Below are 18,248 nucleotides of genomic sequence, written 5' to 3' on the forward strand. Positions count from 1 at the left end.
TCTCTAATATACTTACGGTAGAAAGATACTAGCCTAGTAAACTATCTTACTTCTTAAGCGTTCCTTAGGATTAGCTAATCTCGGATAGAGGCAATCTTGTTCTTTATAGGTCTTACTTAGTTATAGAAAACGTAATATCTATAGAACTTAAACTCTTAGACTCTAATAGAGTACTTCTTAGGGGATATAAAGAGCTCCTAGGCCCGAAGGGTATCTAACACCTATTTTAAGTGCTATTCGTGTTCCTTAAGTGTTTTAGAGTATACGATAATATCGTCTAAGTACACTATAACGCTTTTATATAGCTAGTTAGCTAGAATATCGTTTATTAAGGACTAAAAGCTTAAAGGGGCGTTATATAGCCTAAAAGGYATTACCTTATACTCGTATTTACCTTAACGAGTATTAAAGGCTATCTTCTATCTGTCTTCTTCCTTAACTCGCATTTACTAGAAGCCTAAAGTTAAGTCGATCTTACTAAAGTATCTAGCTCCTTAAAAAGCGTTTAAGYAATCGTTAATATAAGGGAGAGGGAAGCGGTCCTTAATAGTTGCATTATTTAAGGCCCGATAATCGACATATATTTGCTATTTCCCTCCTAGCTTAGATACTAGTAATACTAGGCTACTCTAAGCTAAGTAGGAGCGAGCGATTAAGCTACGGATAAGAAGCTCCTTAACCTACTTCTCTTACTCTATTATCTATACTTAAAATAGTTAGTATAGCTATTAATTTACTAGCTTATAGTCGCCTATATTAATAGAGTACTCTATTGCTCTCTTTATAGGTAGCTTAGCTAGTAATAATAAGCGGAAGAGGTCTAAGTTAGCATTAATAAGCCGTTAGAGAGAGGCTTCCTTACTTAAGGGGGGAGGATCGTCTCTAGGCTTAAGGGGTAGGTTTCTATCGGGCTCTAAGTCCGGGGGACGGATATCCTCTATAGATATTAAGAAGAGAGGGAGATCTTAGTTCTATTTAAGGAGCTCTTCTAGCTCTTAAAGGGAATAGATATCTTTATTAATAGTCTCCGTCGTTAAGTAGTAGAGAGCTGCTCTATAGGGAACTATATATTTAGTACCCTTAACGTTTAAGTATAGCTTACTAGTCTAGAAGTTAATAGTTAGGTTATATTATCGGAACTAGGAGAGGCCTAAGATTACGTCGTATTCTCTTAAGTCGAGCACTCTCGCTATAAGAGTACTTTTAAAGTTCCTAAGCTAGTATAGAATCTCTATACTAGTTAAGCTTTCTATTAAGCGGCTATTAGGGAGTTTAACTTACCTAATAGGAAGATCTACTTAATACTAAGGGAACTAGGTAGTAATATCCTTAGAGACGTAGATTCCTAAAGCTATAATATCGAATAGGAACTTAGCTAGGACTTAGGTATCCTTCCCTAGCAAGCCTAGGGCTTAGAGAAGATTAGTCCTAATAGCATTTAAGTAATCGAAGCGAGCGTTAAGAGGTATCGAGAGTAAGGACAATTACTAGGGCGATTTATTATCCTTTAATAAATCGTTACTTAGTTTTTTAACTTAGATATATTACGAGCTTCCTAATTACGTTACTTAGCCTTAAGTTCTAGCTTAAGCTACTTAGAGCATTTAAACTAGATATAGCTAGCTACTCCGTAGTTATAATACTTCGGAGAGAAGTTAGTCGAAGTAGGCTTACGTAAGTTATCTTACCTAATACGTTAGTCTAAGGAGTTTAGGTRTTCTAACTACTAACGGGTAGCTCTCTTCTTTCCTCTAAGGGAGCGATAGGTAGCTCGGTTAGAGCGATTACGTAAGCCTGCTTAATCTAAGCGAGGCTCTCTACGTTATTCTATAATCTCTATATTAGCTATATTAGTTCGCTAGGCTTAGTCTACGATAGGCTATAAGATAGACTTCTAAGGAGTTAAGCTAAGGCGAATAAGTTCTATACGGATCTTAAGCTTTAAGCTATCGTAAAAGGCTTAATAGATAGTAAGATTATCCGGCTTARGCTAGAGAAGGCTAGAAGCTATTATTAACTTATAGTAGAAGGAGTTAAYACTCCTTAGCTGCTTAAAGCGGCGGAATTCCTTCTATAGCTTCTCTTAGTAGTAGTAATCCTAGAAGTAGCTTTAGAGACCGTTAAGTATTATCTCTAAGGTATAGCTTCCTTARTAGATAAGAGGCTTAAACTTAGTTTCCTAATCTTCCTACTAGGATAATRYATTCTTCTTTATTAAGCCCCCGATAAGGCTAATAAGCGCCTCTTCTATAGGTCTAAACCTCTAGTTAAGAGTAATTATATTATTTAAGTAGCGGTTAAGCTCCTAAACCTAGAGAGTAGCTATATTRTCCTTAATATCCCTATAGTAGTTAGCTAGGATACTAATAGTCCCCTTAATACGAGGGGCTCTCTTAGAGGGTTTAGAACCTCTATAGCGACGGTCCCTTAATAGGCCGTCGTTATTATCTAATCCGCTTAAATTAGAGCTATCTCTAGGGAATCCCGGAGCGGTTAGTAGTACTTAACTACCCCTATTACCTTTATTAGCTTAGATAGTAGCGGGAGGGTCGTTAAGACGGAACCGTACTAACCCTAAGTCGCTTAGTCCGCGTAGAATAGTAGTACCCTAGTTAAGTGCATCGTATTCGCGTAGTCGCTCGTTTTCGGCTTTAAGTTCTTAAAGCCTAGCGGCGACGGCTCTTAAGTAGGTCCTAAAGATAGCGTCTTCTATATCTAAGGCCTCTAGTATAGCCTTAAGTTGTCCTTCCTAAGGAGGGTTTTAGATATAGGAATGCAACTAAAGGTTATTAATTATATCGGTTAAGGAGTAGAAGTCGTACGACTCGCGCTTAAGCGAGCGTCGCGTAGGCTCTAAGGGTCCTACGACGATAAGCGGAGGGGCTTACTTAGCCTAAGAGGCATCTTAAGAGCGAGGAGAGCCTTCCTCGTCTCTTACCTTAGATAGGTTAGCTATTATTATAATAGCTTAGTCGGTTAAAGGTAGATAGTATTATAGAGGTAGGATAGTATAGTGCTTTAAAAGAGAAAGGTTATAACTCTTCCTTTTAAATTAAAGCATCCTACTTCGTTTAAGTATAGAGTCTTTCTTAAGCGCTATAGCGGCGAATTACTAAGACACCTTTAAGTAGGGCGGAAGGAAATAGGTTACCGTACGTAATATATTAAGTACCTATTATAGTTATCTAAGATATAGTATATTATATTTCTAGGATACTTAGCTAAGCTAAGGCGATTAGCGCTAGCTTAGTTATAGTAGTATATATTTAAGAGGGATTCTTACGGGATATAGCGTATTTAAACGCTATATCGGCGACTTTCTTAGTATAGCCCTTACTCGATAAGGTAGAGCGAGCTACTACGGCTCCGAGGACGGTTATAAAGCGCTTCCGAGGGCTCTAGCTTAGGTATACGGTCTAAGTTAGAGTTTTTACCTAGCTATAAAAGTATATAGCGTAACGCTAGCGTTAAGCTAACTCCTAGGGTAGTCTAGCGGAAGAGTTCTCGTCGCTTTAATCTAAGGGCTATATTAATATCTAAGATACGTGTTCTTAAGCTAATAGGCTTCTTTCTAAATCGTCTTATATAGAGTAATAGGACGAACTAGCTAGCCTACTAGCCCTAAGTAGGTAAGGCAGACTATAGGTCTAGCTAAGGAGCTAGACTTAAGCTTTTACCTACTAGATATTCTAAAATAGATAAACTCTAATTAAATCTACTTAAGGGAAAATTCCTCGGCTATATAGTCCTGCCTAAGTTACGTAGCTACTTAAGCCTTAGGCATATATGCTCAGTTCTTAAGTGGAGACTTTAAGAACAAAATACACTCGATTCCAGCTCAGGTTCCTCGTCACCCGGACATGGATCGATATTACATGGTGGGTCAAGCAACAAGCTCCAACCGCCGCGTTTGAGTTCTTCACGTGTAGCGAGCTGATGTATTGGCTTTTGTATGTCATCCTCATCATTCCGTCTAGTTTGCAGTGGCTGTTATTCGTGCTCTGCCGAACCGACCATGCAGCAGGAGGATAAGCCGAGGGGAAAATGAGGAGTCTATGGTGTATCCCCGCTGGCTAGAGCTCGAACAACATGCTGTGCTGCAGTTGCACGACATGTATGGTGCGGTGGGAGTCGCAGTCCTGGTGGCACCGCAATTTTGGCAAGTCGCGTAGTTCCTAAGATTTGACGGTCCCCTTTTCAATGGGTCTTACATGCCGTGCTTGCGTGCCCATTATCGTTGTCGCGACGGTATAACTTATTATGCTGCAAGGAAGACAATATTTTCGTGATGGGCATTCCGCGTCATCGTAGCTCACCGTGGCTCACAATTTCACAAGCGCGCGCATCGCTAGACCGCGGGCAAGGAAAAAGTGTCGATCCAACGATTTTATGATGCGCGAAATGCGCCACGTCGACATTGACGCCACACACGAAAGAAAGGGGACAATTAAAATGTGTCTTGCCTGTGTTGTTCGATTTGTTCGAAAGATTGGAAGACATCTCATAACGAGGACTGCATCGAAATACATCCGGAGCAACGGGAAACAAAGCCTTACCATCCCCGGTTCCATTGTTCCCTCGTGGAGCCCGTGAAGCAATTCATGGCACAAGCCGCATGCGGACGGCTACCAGGCGGTTGATGTAGTGGGATCTTCTTTCGGGAACACATAGCAGAGCAAAGTTGACGCCGCCATACTCGAAAGCTGGTATGAAGCGCGACCTTGCTAACTTACTGTGTACAAATTTGGTTGCTGCTCGTGAAAAGGAGATGCGGCCGAGGACTTTTTCGCAAGGATTGTTCTGTGGACTTGGTAGATTCGCCAGCCACACAGCCACACAAGGCCTGGAAACTATGTTAGGCTTTGGAATCTGCAGGGGTCGAGCCAGATCCGGGCCTGTGCTCCTCCATTTCCCCATGCTCATTCGAGATCTGGCAAGTGCTGCACCATGGTGTTGTCAAGGAGACGGGCATCATCCCWGGGGCAGCATGAACGGTGGGCTCGGGATGAATCGCCATGCTGGCATCACGCTGTTTGGTTGTGAGAAGTGTGATTCCGAGTGATCGTGTGGTGGACTGGCAAAGCAAGCTATATTGTGATCAACGCTGGGAAGGAAACAAGGTGTCAAGCACACGTCATGAAAGACGGAAACTGTCAGAGCATCGGTGTCGAACGCGTGGAAACAAACAAGAATCGATTCAAAGTCACATGAACATCGATTGGCTCTCGTTCCTGCCTCTGACGTATCGAAACGCAAGGAAATTGTCTGTGCTTCGTGCCTGTATTTKCTGGGTAACTTCTCCCCAGTGCGCCAGCCTCTCTTTCCATCTCTCCTCAAACACCCATCCTCCTCCTTTCACCGCGCATATTTCCTTGAGATACCCCATTGCAGCATACCATAATTCATGCGTTAGTGTTGCTGTTGTTAGCCACGGGTCAACCCACCACCAAACACAGAACGACCAGCTCAACCTCCACCATCTGCCGTCACTGCTCCGAAACGCTGGGAGGACATTGAGACGCGCAAACCCGCCGCCACCATGAGCTCCAAGGCAGTCRACGTCCCCACGGACGTCAAGACCAAGGAGAAGGATGTCAATGCGAAGCTTCAATTGTACGGAATCTACGAGGCATTTGCCAAGGGCAAGGTGCCATCCGTAAGTGACTGAGATCTATCCGCAGCCATGATGCGTCTTGACGACTGACTCTGTGCAGAACAAGCAAATCGATGTTGCGATGAACAGTGCGCTTTCGTGGAARCAACTTCAGAACCCGTCGAAGAAGCTGTCTCCGGACGGCCAAAAGTTGGTCGCCGACCTACGCACCGTCATTGAGCAAGCCAAGCTTTTGCTTCTCTCCAAGAACCAAGGTGATCTGCTCCAGCAGTTCATCTGGCAGACTCAGCACATCGGTGCGGGCAATGCCGGCGCAGTCGGCGCACCAGTCGACAAGGACACTGCCAAACAACATGGCAACCAAGCACTTGAAGGTCTTCGTACCCTCGCCCAGCTCGTCATCACCAACGGACAGTTCCGCAAGCTTTGTCAGTACATCCAAGCTCTTCACCCCTCATGCCATTGCTGACTTGCATTCAGTGAGTGACGCATCTGTCCTCGTTCGCGACATTGTCGGCGATGCTGCACAAAACGCGGCTTCGACCGTCAAGCCTGATGAGGAGCGATTAGAGAAGCTTGATGAGCCTGCACCTGATAACACATGGCATGACGCTCCTGATCTTAGCAAGGACAWCATCAAGAATCAGATTCAGTCCAAGGTGCCAATTGGCAAGGGTGACGCCAAGAAGGCTGTCGGAGATGTTGCGCAAGCTGCCAACCCTGACGGCTCCCGCGACCCAGCGGACKCTGCCAAGGTCGCTCAGAATGACGCTCAGCAAGGCAACAAGTCCACCAACTTGGATCTCAACAATGCTGCCCAGACCGCACAGGCGAAGGCAAAGCAAGCTGTTGACGAGAATGTGGACGAGGACCAGAAGCAGAAGGCTCGCGAATACCGCGAGAAGACCAACGAGTACTTCAAGAAGAAGGTCCCAAAGGAGCGCCGCGAGCAGACGATCTACAGACTGTACGTGCCCGCGATTGCATTCGTATGTAACAATCATGCTGACTATCCAATAGGAAGAAGATGATCGTTGAGATTCAGGGCCACTCCGACTGTACGTCTATCGAGGATAACCTCTTTATCGCATGATGTGCTGACAACATGCAGACCAGCAAGCGATTGACACGCTTCTCCGCCTGGCCGAGGAGTACACCGGCCACACCAAGAATGTTGCTGGCCAGACTCAGGGCGCAGTGAAAGGTGCCCACACCCAGGACAACCTCGTTGGCGCGGAAACTAACCTGAGGGTAATTACAGAATTCACTGCGAACAGCAAACCGATGCTGACATCACTCAAGGTTCTTCTTGAGCGCTTCGCCAACAGCACCTCTTTCGACGATCTCTTCGAGTCGATCAACCAGATCTATACCGACGCCGATAACGATCCCGAGCTCAAGGGCTGGTTCAAGGACATTGATCAGTTCGTTCGCAAGTGCTTGAAGGAACAAGGCTACATTCTTCAGGAGGAGTCCGACCAGGCGTGGAATAAGCTTTACGACCATGGCAACTTCCTCCTCCGTGAGCGTTACCGCAACCACACCAACCGCATCGTGGACGAGACCAAGTTCCTCGCCGAGCAATTTGAGAAGGACCCCCAGAACAAGCAGTTTGGTGATTCGATGGACAAGCTCTTCAAGGATCTCGGTAACGACGCAAATGGAAAGCCTGAGTTCAAGCCTCACTTGCTCAAGGACCTCAGCGAGGTCATTCTCCCTGGTTTCTTCGAGAACGTCCGTTACGTTCCAATTCCTCGCATCGAGTTCTCGGACCCCATGATCGATGCCGTGATCGAGAACCTTGTCATCGAGGGCGACAACCTTGCACCCAACATGATGGAGTTCGGCAGCGACAACTACTGGAAGTGGGGACGCAAGACCTTCACATCTAAGAACAAGAACTCTGTGCTGCTCTCAGTTTCCGGGATCCAGATGGATCTTCGCGATGTCGCTTACTACGTAAGTTTGCAAGAGGTGCTATTTGAAACGTGAAACTAATGCCCGCACAGGTCAAGAAGAAGGAAGGTTTCCCAGGTGTCACTGACAAGGGTGTTATGGATGTCTTCCTCGGAGGCACTGGCCTGAGCTTCAAGGTTGCAATGGAGACGGCCGACAAGTCTGACAAGCAGCACTTCTTCAAGATCAGCAAGGTGACTGTCGAGTTGAAGAACTTGAACATCAAGCTGAAGCAGTCCAACCACAAGCTGCTTTTCGGCCTCTTCAAGCCCCTCTTGTTCAAGGTCCTTCGTCCAGTCATCCAGAAGGCTGTTGAGAAGCAGATCCGCGACAGCGTGAYTCAAGCCGACGCCTTCCTTTACCAGGTCAAGCAGGAGGTTGACAAGGCTGTCGAGGAGGCGAAGAACAACCCTGACCCAGAGAACCTTCAGAACATCTACCAACGCTACTTCACTGCTTTCCAGAAGCAGATGTCCAAGGGCGAGCAGAAGAAGAAGGAGTTGGAGGCCAAGAAGGACCAGACTAGGGTCAACGTCGCTGTCACCCAGCACGACTCTATCTTCAAGAACATTGCCCTTCCTGGCGGCATTAGCACCAAGGCCACTGAGTACAAGGACTTGGCTGCTAAGGGCGAAGAGTGGCAGTCACCAGTGTTCTCCATCGGATCCGCCGGCGAGTCTAAGGGCCTGCCAGCTGCTGCCAACGTCACCCGCAAGCCTCACAGCGCAACCTCAGCCGTCCTCCGCGGTAAGGACGGCAACCCTGTGGCACCCTCCGCCAGCACTCAACAACAGGGAGCCGGTTTCTCGTCACAGGTAAATGAGGCTTTCAAGCCCGACACCACCACCGACACCACCCTCGGCCGCAACAACCCGGTCTTCCAGGGACAGGTTTAGGATGACTCGAGGATCATCTCCTCTTACACAGCCACAAGCCACAAGCCAGTACGAGCATGACCACTGATGCCAGTTCGTTTTCGGAGAAGCTTATGACAGCCATTTCGGGCGTTGGACGAGCGAGAGATACCCAGGTCTGGACCGTTTGCGGATTGATTGAGCCTTTTCCTTTGTTATGCGATCGATACCCAATAGCAAAAGTCACAGCAGCAAGAAAACCCAGATAATTCTAATGCGTATGCGAAATTGTTTCAGATACGGATGTGTCAAGTCTCGTTGTGTCACGTTTTCCCTGTGCATAGTCTTTGATTTGAAAGCGAGATGCAAAGTGCAGATACCGATGCTTCGAGAAAATATTCCGCAATGACTTGAGAGTGACAATGTTTAAAGTTCGATTTGGTGCCGCGATAACGCTAATGCTACAGAAAAGCACGGGTATCTTATTCAAGCGCGCGATGAAGTCCCCCCAAGAAAGATGCTCCCTCATGATGTCCGCCCAATACATCGCATCATGACCTAGATAGCTATCTTCTCATCTGATTCTGTTTTGTTTCATGAAGGCCTTCAAGGGCCTCGAGTCCTTGGTGGCAACATACCAATCACCATGGGATGCACCCCAACTAACGCAATGGGAGAAGTATTCGAATTTTTCCTGGACCAACACATTCGCAACCGAACCGACGTTCCTCGCTTGGATCTTATGGCCAGCGGGGACAAACGGCTTGAGGCTGACCACCTTGCAACCTTCCTTGAGATCAAGAAACATGTCCGCCAGTGTCGCGTTGAGCTCCGGCGTGAAGGCTTGATTGTTAACGAGGACAACGTCTGCGCGCTGGAGTACTTTGCCAATGTCCCTGTCCGTGGTGAAGTCGCCACGGCGAAGGTGGACTTTGCCCACGGAGAGGCCCCAGAGTCGGCTTCGCGCGGGAAACTCTTTGGCCTGGAGGTCGGCAAGGTCGCATGGGTTTGGCATCATTTCAATGCCCCAGCTTTCGCAGCCAATCTCGAGCGCTGCCTGCAGTACCACATTTCCTACCCCTGAGCCGAGATCAAGGAAGACTTGCTCGTGGTTCAATTTTGTTTTGCGGAAGATGTCGCTGCAGAGAGGAGGGAATAGTTCGCCGTAAACGTTGTCAGTGCCGTTGAGGTACTTTTTGAGGGTCTCGACTTTTGGCGATACGGTGCGGGCGTAGATCTGATCGAGAATGCGCTTCACCCACTCCAGATCCAGACTGCGAGTCTCGCGCAACTCCTTCTGCACTGTGCCGTCGTCCAGAAGCTTGCTCAGCATTTCGTTGAAGTCTTTGACAATCGAAACAAACTCGTCTACATCCTGGTGAATCCATGCGCGGTTAAAACGTCTGTCGTATCCAGTCTCATCGTGGCTCCATTTCTCGCTCAAATCTTCTGGGAGGTATCGTGTGCAAATCATCTTGACCGTTTCCGTGATGTCGTCCCAAGGTTTATAGTCTTCGTGCTCATTCTTGGGAAACTTCAACTCAAATTTCTCGCGCTGACTTCTGCTTGGATATTGCAGCTCCGTGGACTCGAACTCATCGTCATTCCAAGGGTTCTTGAACTTCTTCGCGTACACCCCAGACGTCGCGTGTGCTCCGTGGACGATGTCTACCTTTCCACTCTCCCCAAAGGCTTTCATACAGACGAGATTCCGGCGCGGCGCATTATCGTCAACGGAGCTAACGCTGCTTTTGATGCGCTTGCGAGATGCATCCGAGTCGCTTCCCCCAATGTCGCTGCTGCCGTCTTCTTCGTCGTCGCTACTGAATAGTGCACGCTGCGGCGTTACACTCTTCTTCCGCTTTACGCCACGCGCGGCAGATAGCGCTCGTTGCGCGGGATTTGTGGGTTTCTTGGAAGTCGTTCCAGTCGGCTTCCAGCGATCGGGATCGTGTGGGCGAGCGGGCGCTTTTTGTGAAGGGGCAGCGACAGTGGTTATTGGGACTTGAATAGTCTTTTTGCGAATCACCGGCTGCTTTGCGGTCGTCGATTTGGAGCGAGAAAAGTTCATCGCGTGATGTGTGTTGCAAGGCTAACGGAGGTGTTATGTGTATTGTGTATGCATGCTCAAGTGGGCAGCGTGTATGCTGTAGAGATAGTTCGAGGTGGGTTGTGGTCGAGTCCTCAGTGATGTCGCTGTAAGCATATGAGGATTGATCAAGTTGGAGATTGTTCACGAAACAGCCTGGAGGCGAAGTACTCGAACCGAAGGGAGCGAGGCAACCAGGGTCACGTAGGGCTGAAGTTTGTGCCGGATGTCCGACAACCACGTGGATATCCACATTGTTCCGTCCAGACGGGACGCAGACCCATGTCGAGGCCTGTTCGGCGGTAGGCGGCATGTCGTAGCATCTACCCGTCTGCCTGATCAACTGCCAGCATCCTGGTCCATTGGCCATCGACATATGATGGCCGCTGACGTACATGTAATGCAAGCAATGGGTCAACCGAAAGTAAACACAGGTAAGGTAGCTACGTTGTTTCCGTCTGTTTCTCCTTCTCATCTTCCGGTCGTATTGGACTCCATTCATCCTTCCGAACTCATCATGGAGAGCATCTCGGAGAGCAACGCAGCCAAAGGCGACCCGGAGTCTCTCAAGAACAAGGTCCTGGAGGTTGGTGTCCGACCCCTTTATATTGACAATGAACGACAAGCTGAAGAAGCCAGACCGGAGCTTCCATGATTCAAAACTTCGATCCACCGAAGCGCATCTGTGCCCACCTGTAAGATAATCCATGCTTTTCTGGAAGAGATCTGATATCCCTCAGGAACGCTTTCCATGTATACGCCAACGACCCGACGCGCGTATCAGAGGCCAATCACTACTGTGCACACGGCAAGCCAAGATGATGCTCCTACGTTGAAGCACAACTGACCCCTCTCAAGTCAACGACGACATTCGTCAATGCATCCTCTATGATGGCCCAGGCCCAAACGCTCGTCTCATCGGCGTGGAGTACATGGTAACGCCGAAGATCTACAACGACCTGGATCTCGAGGAGAGGAAGCTCTGGCACTCACACGTCTTTGAAGTCAAGAGCGGCATGCTCATTATGCCGGCTCCTGTGGGAGTACCCGACGCGATTTGGGAGGTGGCAGAAAATGAGGAGATGAAGGAGGTCGTACACCTCTACGGTATGTTGACACTGTTTCCTTTGATCCTGGACACTGCTCACACTCTCCATGCTTTCAGGCAAAGTGTTTCAACTATGGCAGGTCGATCGCGGCGACAAGGTTCCTCTCGGGAAGCCAGAATTGATGACGAGCTTCACTGCAAAGGACCAGTTCGACTTTGACAAGTTTGTTGGTGATCGAGACGCTAGATTTGGAGTAGATAGCACGAAGAAGGCGGCGAGTAGAGCGCATATCGAGGAGGTGACTGTCCACGAGGATGCGGACCAATTGTGGAAGAAATGGGACAACAAGACAGTTGAATGAGCGAACGACAAGAGTGGAATAGGATTCGCTAAGATCAAATGCATTCATTATGCTACTACTGGGTATCATCTTCCAATCTGTTGCAACAACCTATTTTTCGTGCTTATTTTCAGTTGACATTAACAATTTCCTGCCCGACCATCGCTTCCTTTGTCGCGTCTCTCTGTTCCCTCGCAATTTCATCCAGGTCGATAGTGCCATTCTCAGCCATCTGCGCAATGACCCTCTCCCGCTCGGCCCTCCTACGCTCTTCATCCTTCTTCTCCTTCTTCTGCTGCTTCTTGATCTTGGCGCGTTCTTCAATCTGATGCTTCATTTCTAGACTTGGCAGAGCGTTTCGCAAGTCTGGAAGAGCAGCCCTCAGCTGCCGTTGCTTCTGGGTCTTTTTCATCTTTTTGGCCTGAGCGGCTTCGACAAAAACTTCGGGGCGATTCTGCATTTGCTTCGCTAAGAAGGCGTTAGACGCGGCCTCCCCCTCTTCGCTCGGCGATGGTTGTGCAGCTGGAGTGCCCCCGATTCCCATGGTTGTCGATGCTGGAGAGGGAGATGTCGACAAGCTCTGGGCGGAGCACGAGCCACTCGGCATGGTGTGATCCGTTGGCGGCGTCAAGGGACCTTTGACACTCTCTGAGGAAGACTGAGACAGGCTTCCCGCAGAGTGAGACGCCGGCGTCTCTGGAGACGATCTCAGCCATGGCTCCGAACGTGATCCATCGGGGGTCGATGGTGGTGGTTGAGTCGTTGTGGTGGGCGGCGGAGGAGTCGACGATAAAATTCGTTGAGACTCAGGAGAAGCGGCGGCGGCGGCGGCGGCGGCAGTGGCGGTGACAGCAGCGGCTCTCCTAGCTCTCCGCTCTTCTTGATCTTTCTTCCGATTGCGCTCTTCAATCTTCTTGCGGGTCTGGTCTGCTGCCTTTTGCTGTCTGGCCGACCTCTTCATGATGCCGGTAGATAGTGGCGTCGAGTAAACTGGAGTGTGAAGAAAGCAGTTCAGTGCACGCGCGGAGTGGTTGGGATTCAACCGCGTATGCTTTGTGTTGACGGAAGAGTGGTATGGGAAGATGTGATGTGGTTTGGGCAAAAAGGAAGACAGAGGAGAAGACATAGGACTCGCCTTTTTGTGCTCTTGCGGAAAATCTACGTATTGAGGACAGCCATTGAGGACAGTGGTTCGAAAATGCCCAGCTGCTCCCATTGGATGCCAGTGTGCCATATTTTGGAAACTCGACACAATAGCCGACTTTATTGAGGACAATGATAAATTTTCCCACTTCGCTCCGGAGCGTTTCTTAGTCACTGGGTCTACCAGAAGGGGAGATAAGTTAGTGCAGGGATTGTAGTACCCGGTGATAAACCCACGTAGCTTGCGAAATAAAGTAGTGCTGTTTCTTGGTCTCGCCGGTTGGCCGGAAGAACAACTGACGTAGGACGCCAAAGGCTCTCAAGATAAATAGAGGTGCTATGAAACAAGAAACAATTCACTCACTCCGGGTATAACCAGCCATGTACGCCTTGAGCTCCCATCTGCAATAGGTCCCATCCCGACATCAATCATTCACGTAAAGACTCCCGCGCGGCGCATGACGCTCTCAAAATCGTCGAACCCGACTCCACCGAGCCCGCCCCCAGTTGCTTCTCGAATCATGTCTTTCAGCACGTTGTCCGGGACGTCTTCTCGAAGATCTTTTGCAATTCTCTTCAGATCTGCGAGCGTGATGGCACGGTCTTCGCCCTTGGTGAAGAGATTATACGCTTTGGCGACTTCCTCGTTGATAGCATCGGGGTCGTCGTCTCGGGCATGCATCTTTAATGCTGCGACTGCGACAAAGTGTTCATAGGAGACAACGCCAACGCCGTCTGGGTCTATCGTCTCGAGCAATTCGTGCCATTCCGCCTGATCTTTCGCGGGCGCATTCAGCGCTACCAGACAGCGTCGCACGTTCTCCGTCTTGATGACGGGATCTTTGGAGTCGCGATCACTGTCCTGTTCGGCGAAGAGGTCGAATGCCTCTTGAATCTCTGCTTCCTCCTCCGCGCTGATCTCATTCTCTTTGGCGAGCTTCGAGCGTCGCTTCGTGGGAGCTCGTGGCGCCGAAGCCGCCGGTTGCTTGCGCTTGGGAGCCTACCAGGTGGAGTCAGTGTATGTCGCTCCGTCCAGCACGCCTTTGGACTGACCATTCTTGCCGACTATAGCATGATGATCTTACCAGAGGATCGAGCTTGAGCAAGGTGACGTCTTCGTGCAAGGGCATTCCAGCGGCCTATATCTATCACTTGCGCATGAACAAAGAGCTGTTACTAAGCGGCACTCGCGTCCCACTAACACCGTCCAAATTTCTCTCCACCTCTTCTTCCTCTTCCTCTTCAACATCACCACACCGATGAATCCACCCAAACGCCCGCAATTGCAGCTACTAGACATCGGCAACTCTCACATGAGACGTGGCCTTCTTCTAGCGAGGCACTTTGGGGATCTCTTGGCTGGATTAATTTGCTCTGAATATAAGCTAGAGCCTGCCTTCTTCAACCATCAGGGAGAGCAGGTGTGGACAACAGAAGCTATATTGAACACGTTGACTGTGCTACGGCGCATTCATGCTTCACGGATGTCTTTTGTGGCTTAAGTGCTGCGAGATGGCATTACTGGAGCGGACATTTCTTCAAGATGAGCGAGACGTCAGACGGAGATCATCTCCGATGTCGAAGCATTTCTCAAATACATACAAACGCTATACAAAGAATTATCATTGCTGAAAGACTCTCACCATGCATGCATGCATTCCTTCAAAGTACTACTACTATCCTCGACGGAATTTTCTACATGCTGCTTCGTTCTTTGCATTCCTCCCACAGTAATCAAAGCTACAAGCCCTCAATCCTTTCTGATCAAGTCTTCAAGCCTCACTACCACTCAGCACCCATCGAAGTCATCCATACATTCAGCCAAATCCACGCTGTCCCTACAAATCATTAGTCGAAAGTCGACTCTCAGCCAAACACTCTCAGGCCATCACCTACTCCTCATGGACCCCTGCCAGGAGCCTCACAGCCTGCACGATCAAACCCCTCGCAACCCTCAATTCATCCTCAAAACTCTTCATTGCCGGTAATCGCTCCAAAGCATCCTCTACAACCTGCTCGTACTTTTGTCGGTTGTAGGTTCCCGCGATGAAGACCCAGTATGACTCGCTTTTGATGTGATATTCAGGACCGCAGCGACGGTAGCGGGCGATGGCTGTGATGACGGAGTGGATTGCTTGGTCGAAGGCGGTCGTAGGCATTTTGTGGGCGTTGACAGGAGGCTGTAGGTCGAACGCTGTATGTTGTACACGGCTGATGCAGGTCATAAGAGAGCGATGAAGAAAATCACGAACAGCATGCCTGCCTATGAGACCATTTGCTTGCATGTAGCAAATACAGCGAGATCCTGAAATGGCAAACTTTGGTCTCGGACTCCAAACAAACCTTTGTTCAATTCATGGGCATCAAAGGTATGCTCATCGGATATATGGAGTGTATGCTACAAAGGCGGTAACGTCTCTCGACAGATCGGACACTGCAGCCTATACTTGAGCCAGCCTTCCAAACAAGCGCTGTGAAAGATGTGGCGACAGGGAGTGACCATGTACATGCGTCTTGCAAGCAGTCCACCACCAAGACTAGTATCTTTGGGAGCACCAGCTTCAATGACTGGCACTTCCAAATCTTGCATGCAAATTGCKCAGTCAAACACTCGTTTCCCCTTCTCTTTGGTCTCCTTGGCGACCGATCCACGACGAGAAGCGTCTCCGCGCTCTTGTATTGGCGACGACGGAACGGAGCCATCGGCGGTAGCCTGCGAGAAGCCGATCGGCATTGTCGCGCCTTCTTCGTCTTCGCGTAGGATTGGATGGTAGTCGTACGCCGGCGGTGCCCAGTCACCTTGTGGCAGGAACCATCGTGGTCCAACAAGCTCTTGCGAGACTAGCAATAGAACCTGAGCCCAGACCCAGACGACGAGGATTGCCAAACTGTAGTAGTCGGTGTTCGTGAAGAGGACATTGTTCTTGTACGCGAAGAGGTAAGCAAAGGGTAGAAGACGAAGTATGCTCTGTCCAATAACGAATTCCCAATTCAACGCGTGTCGGCAATTGCGCTGGACGTTTCGGAGGATCTGGGGTACCCAAAAGCTGACGTAGAGCAAGCTCAATAGTGTGAAATAGACACGACGAATGGGAGCTGGCCAGGCCGTGGCGTTGATGCTCAGGAAGAGTGTGAATAGTAGCAGAAGATAGAATCGTGTGAAGAGTGAAGACAGCCTAGGCATGCGGGCTGCCACTCGAGCGTTGAGGTCTACTGGCGGACCGGAAGTAAGTCCGACTTCTTCAAAACCAGCTTGGTCGGATGGCATAAATATGGGGGTTGCACCTGTGTCGACCAGGGCAGGTCGTGTAGCAGTGACCGGTAGTGGGAGACCGCCTGGTTCCACCCGGACATTTGGCGGTGCGGAAGCTGGTATAGTTGCAGTTGGCTGTGGAATTGATTCTGGTGGCGTCTCGGTTGTAGCTTGAGAGTGTGCGTCTGTCGCTGATACATGCTCTTGCCTGCAGCAGGTCAGTATGGCCAATAGCAAAATCCACTCCAGGACGGTCTTACACTGTCGCGGTCCTCTCCGCACGAATACGAGCCAATGTTGCAGTGAATGCCTCTTCTCTCGCTTGTTCTTCCTCGACTTCTGCTCTAACTCTCCTCTCTCGCTCAGGTGCCTGTACATCCCACAAGAGCGAAAGAAATCTCATGCCGAAGAACACAACTGACATGAACCCTAGAAAAGCAGTAGCGACCAGGTTGAACCAAATCCCAGAATAAATGGTGCTGACAACGACGAAAGATAGGGTCACCGACCAGTCGCCAAAGATCAAGAATACAATGGTGTAAAAGCTCACTCGCGATCTCACAGATGGGGTATTGGCCTCGCGCATCTGTCTCATGAGCAGGAAGAGCTGTAGAGACAGTAAAAGGGTATACAAAAGGAGATGCTGACGGCTGTGCTGGTATTGAATCTCCATCTTCGGTCCGGAGAGGTGGTTCCCGTCTTGGACGAAACTCTCCGGGGGTCCACTTGACTCCAGGACATAGCCGCAGTCTGGAGAGAATGCTAGCATCGAGAATCGAAGGTCCGGAACACCACGCACAATCGCTCCAGTCGGAGACTTCAATTCATTCTCCAGGAATGTCATCGTCGAGGGCGAGTATTCATCAAATCCTACTGGTGCCATTTGCTGCAGGTACACCACGAGGTCGCAATCCGGTGTCAAGAATCGCGAATCCATGGACGGGTCGAAATGAGATGACCAGGGGTTGCGCGAGCTGAGCTGTCCATCGATCTGCTTCAGTATTGTTTTTGAGATGGATTCGTTGAGCAATGCCTTTGAGTGTTCGAATGTGCGATTTGACAACGCGAGGTGCGGGAGCAAGAAAATTCCTTTGAACTTGTCACTGGTGGTGGTGAGAATAGCCTGTCCAATGTCTTGAAAGTAGACACCGTGCATGACGGCCTCCCAGGAATCATATGTATCGTCGTCCGTGATCTTCAGCTCGATGCTCATTCTTGTGGTATTCCTTGCGCTGGGAACGTCGACCTGTAGAGTTTCCATGAAACGAACTGAAGCATCACCCTCATGACCCGTCACATTGCGGTCGAAGCGGGTGGGAAGACCCGGCTGGCCGAGAGGATTCAGAGGCGCATATTYGGATAGGTTGAGATGTGGCGGCGAAATGCCTTCCTGTAGTTTTGAACGTTTCCATTTCCCGTGCAGATATCCGGTCACATCGTTATACAGCGGCGTTGCGCGATCCTCGGGCACCGTCTCGCCGTCCAAAGTTCGTGGCCCAAAATCTCCGAGAGCGTACTGTAACTGCTCGCGGGCCCTGTCCTTGATCCTAGAAAGGCAATCCCACGAAAACCCTCTTTCCGGCTCCACGCCCGTGACATTCAGCTCATGGCCCAAGGTACCAAAATCTGCGTCCCAGGTCGAGTTCTGAACGACGGCGAGTGCCAGCTGTTCCTGTGCAGGCACATCATCAACGACAGTGCTCCTCTGCGGCGATCCMGTATCACGGGGCAGAAAGATGTAGAGTAGAATGAGCAGCGGTACCAGAGCACCGCGACGATCGGCCATTCATTCCATGGAGCAGAGCGATGTCCTGAATGTCTTGTGATGGCACGATGGTCAACGTCGTGGACTCCGTGCTCTGCCGATGTGCTAGATTCAGCCGCCCTATGGCCGGGCCGGCTTCCGGTTGAAAGATCAAGCGTTAGCGTGTCTTGAGCGCGTCAMACGTG

The 18,248-nt window shown here is 49.4% G+C and overlaps 6 protein-coding genes; 2 read left to right on the forward strand and 4 right to left on the reverse strand.

Annotated features, from left to right (window-relative positions):
• Nucleotides 1–5,539: 5,539 nt before the first annotated feature.
• On the forward strand, nt 5,540–8,466 carry RCC_04583 (uncharacterized protein; the record flags this gene model as incomplete). XM_023769861.1 has 7 exons in its annotated part: nt 5,540–5,656; nt 5,715–6,042; nt 6,095–6,581; nt 6,635–6,672; nt 6,726–6,818; nt 6,876–7,573; nt 7,624–8,466. The coding sequence occupies 7 exons, from the start codon at nt 5,540–5,542 to the stop codon at nt 8,464–8,466; spliced, it is 2,604 nt and encodes an 867-aa protein (XP_023625629.1).
• Nucleotides 8,467–8,998: 532 nt separating this feature from the next.
• On the reverse strand, nt 8,999–10,495 carry RCC_04584 (related to Histone-lysine N-methyltransferase, H3 lysine-79 specific; the record flags this gene model as incomplete). The annotated part of the gene is made up of 1 exon (XM_023769862.1): nt 8,999–10,495. One exon carries the CDS (start codon nt 10,493–10,495, stop codon nt 8,999–9,001), a length of 1,497 nt encoding a protein of 498 aa, XP_023625630.1.
• Nucleotides 10,496–11,030: 535 nt separating this feature from the next.
• Nucleotides 11,031–11,923, forward strand: RCC_04585 (related to DUF1264 domain protein; the record flags this gene model as incomplete). XM_023769863.1 has 5 exons in its annotated part: nt 11,031–11,099; nt 11,153–11,208; nt 11,254–11,312; nt 11,372–11,620; nt 11,679–11,923. 5 exons carry the CDS (start codon nt 11,031–11,033, stop codon nt 11,921–11,923), a joined length of 678 nt encoding a protein of 225 aa, XP_023625631.1.
• A 109-nt stretch (nt 11,924–12,032) lies between these two features.
• RCC_04586 (uncharacterized protein) lies at nt 12,033–13,136 on the reverse strand (the record flags this gene model as incomplete). Its single annotated transcript, XM_023769864.1, has 1 exon — nt 12,033–13,136. One exon carries the CDS (start codon nt 13,134–13,136, stop codon nt 12,033–12,035), a length of 1,104 nt encoding a protein of 367 aa, XP_023625632.1.
• Nucleotides 13,137–13,478: 342 nt separating this feature from the next.
• Nucleotides 13,479–14,101, reverse strand: RCC_04587 (related to EF-hand superfamily Ca2+-modulated protein; the record flags this gene model as incomplete). XM_023769865.1 has 2 exons in its annotated part: nt 13,479–14,045; nt 14,099–14,101. The coding sequence occupies 2 exons, from the start codon at nt 14,099–14,101 to the stop codon at nt 13,479–13,481; spliced, it is 570 nt and encodes a 189-aa protein (XP_023625633.1).
• A 1,342-nt stretch (nt 14,102–15,443) lies between these two features.
• Nucleotides 15,444–18,084, reverse strand: RCC_04588 (related to RING finger ubiquitin ligase (Tul1); the record flags this gene model as incomplete). XM_023769866.1 has 2 exons in its annotated part: nt 15,444–16,506; nt 16,559–18,084. 2 exons carry the CDS (start codon nt 18,082–18,084, stop codon nt 15,444–15,446), a joined length of 2,589 nt encoding a protein of 862 aa, XP_023625634.1.
• Between the last annotated feature and the right edge of the window lie 164 nt (nt 18,085–18,248).

The sequence above is a fragment of the Ramularia collo-cygni genome (genome assembly GCF_900074925.1).
Source record: "Ramularia collo-cygni strain URUG2 genome assembly, contig: RCC_scaffold06, whole genome shotgun sequence".
NCBI classification, from domain to species: domain Eukaryota; kingdom Fungi; phylum Ascomycota; class Dothideomycetes; order Mycosphaerellales; family Mycosphaerellaceae; genus Ramularia; species Ramularia collo-cygni.